The 1,914-nt window shown below is 30.8% G+C and overlaps 1 protein-coding gene across 2 annotated transcripts in view; it reads left to right on the top strand.

Moving 5' to 3' along the window:
- The window catches only part of LOC106470051 (saccharopine dehydrogenase-like oxidoreductase), a 35,210-nt gene that overhangs the window by 29,090 nt on the left and 4,206 nt on the right, over window positions 1–1,914 (top strand). For both annotated transcript variants that reach the window (XM_013930575.2, XM_013930576.2), the window contains exons 9-10: window positions 269–325; window positions 672–795. In XM_013930575.2, the coding sequence (XP_013786029.1) occupies window positions 269–325; window positions 672–795 (181 nt within the window). The remainder of the gene's footprint in view (window positions 1–268; window positions 326–671; window positions 796–1,914) is intronic.

Below are 1,914 nucleotides of genomic sequence, written 5' to 3'. Positions count from 1 at the left end.
GTTTCTTCTTCTTCAGAAATCTGTTCATAGTAATGGGCATTGTGCCGGTGGTATTTGAATATTTTACTAGGAAACCGTACATAAATGTTAAAACTGGTTAAGCTTATTGAGCATTGTAGAATGTATAGAAAAGTCATAATATAAAAATAATTCTTAATCTGTTATAGTAATATTTACAATTTGGGCATTAATATTTAGTTGTGTATTGTTAAGGAGTATAACTTCATAGCATGGTTTTTGTTTTAATTTCTTCCTTATTTTTTTTTAGTTTCCAGGCTTCTTTTCGCTGGGTACGTTTTCCCGTGGTGGGCCAACAAGAGAACAGGTCACTAAATTCTTTTTAATTTATTAAACGTAACTTTGAAAAAAAAATTTTCTGTTTAGTAGTTTCAGAAATTTAATTTTTATTAAAAGAAAAAATGCATGATTACCATTGTTAATGCCAGATGTTAATTGTTTACGTATCTGTGTTGTTTTTTTTTTTAATATTTTAGTGAGAATCTTGAGTACAGTAATAGTGCTGTTTTAGCTCAGGGAAATGGTGTCAGTCCTGTACTTACCTGAAGTAACATAACATCTAAAGCCACTTATACTGAAATATTACTGTGTGTGTGTGTGTAAAATTTGTAGATGTCTATTTTTTTGTTTTCTTTAAATCTATAATCTCGTAGGTCAAGGATAATTCTTTCACCTGCACCATTCATGGTGAAGGATGGACAGAAAAGCTGACTGATCCCACAGACCAGCACAAGGACAAGCCAGATAAAAACCTGACTATTGTTGTCAAGGGGCCAGGTAAAGAGTTGTACATATTCAAGGGTGGTTAAAGATTAGTTCATAATATAATCCTACTGTTAGTATGTTAGAGGCGTTTATACTGCTTGATAGATAGTAAGTGGAATACTAATAAAACATAAAAATACACTTCTTTGTGATTTTAGTGAAGTTCCAGAAATGACTAGGAAAAGTCAGTGCATGTATTTATTAGTAGGCTAAACCAACATCATCACTCATAGTAGAAATGCACCTTTTTGTATTGGATAAGTAGTTTTTAAACATTATAGTTTATTATCCTTTTCGAGACGGGTCATGGGTGAAAGGCTATGTCATCTGTTTGTTCGTCTGTATTGTTCTAATTCTGTGTTATTAGATAGATATCAATACATCAGTTATCAATTTAAATATTTTATTCTCACTTTGTAACCTTTATTAATACCCATTAATCATTTCCAGAAGGGTTGCAGGTGAAAGGCCATGTCATCTCGTTTGTTGACTGGCATTCAAATTGTTATTGAACTACTATTTCATGAATTTATGTCAATAAGTTTGGTATCAAACTGTAGACTATAATTCAAATGTTAGTACTATACATTACTCAATTTGTTGATTTAAAAGTAAATTAAAAAAAACAAACTTGGAAAACATTGATTTTTGTGTGTCGCATGGTATGTTGAATGCAGCACTGGTTCAAATTTAATGTTTGTGATGTCATATTACTAAGTCTATATTTTTGTACAAATTAGAAACTCAAATTACCGATATTGACAAGTTAATATAAAATAAGGTCTTATCTTTTCTATTTGTCTAAGATATTGCTCAAGTAATAAATCAAATATAGTGATACCCCGCCCAACTCCTTCCATTTTTGGAAATGCTCCTTTATATACACTTCTATGTATGACATGAATAGCAAATCGGAAGCTCAGAATGTACTCCTAGTGGCTTTCTCAACCATTTTAACATGTTTGGATGCCATGTCTTTCTTTTGAACCAAGATTTCAAGGAGGTAGGGTGTCTTTGGTCTGTTCATTTCATATATTGTTAGACTAAAATACATCTTAGTTACTAAGCTTGATAAATTATAGTGGAATTGGTATTGATATAGTAATTTATTATTTGTTAGTTATTCAAATG

This window comes from Limulus polyphemus, unplaced genomic scaffold, assembly GCF_000517525.1.
Source record: "Limulus polyphemus unplaced genomic scaffold, Limulus_polyphemus-2.1.2 Scaffold3792, whole genome shotgun sequence".
Classification (NCBI taxonomy): domain Eukaryota; kingdom Metazoa; phylum Arthropoda; class Merostomata; order Xiphosura; family Limulidae; genus Limulus; species Limulus polyphemus.
Note: the sequence above shows the minus strand (reverse complement) of the source record. Positions and strands in the feature narration are given on the sequence as shown.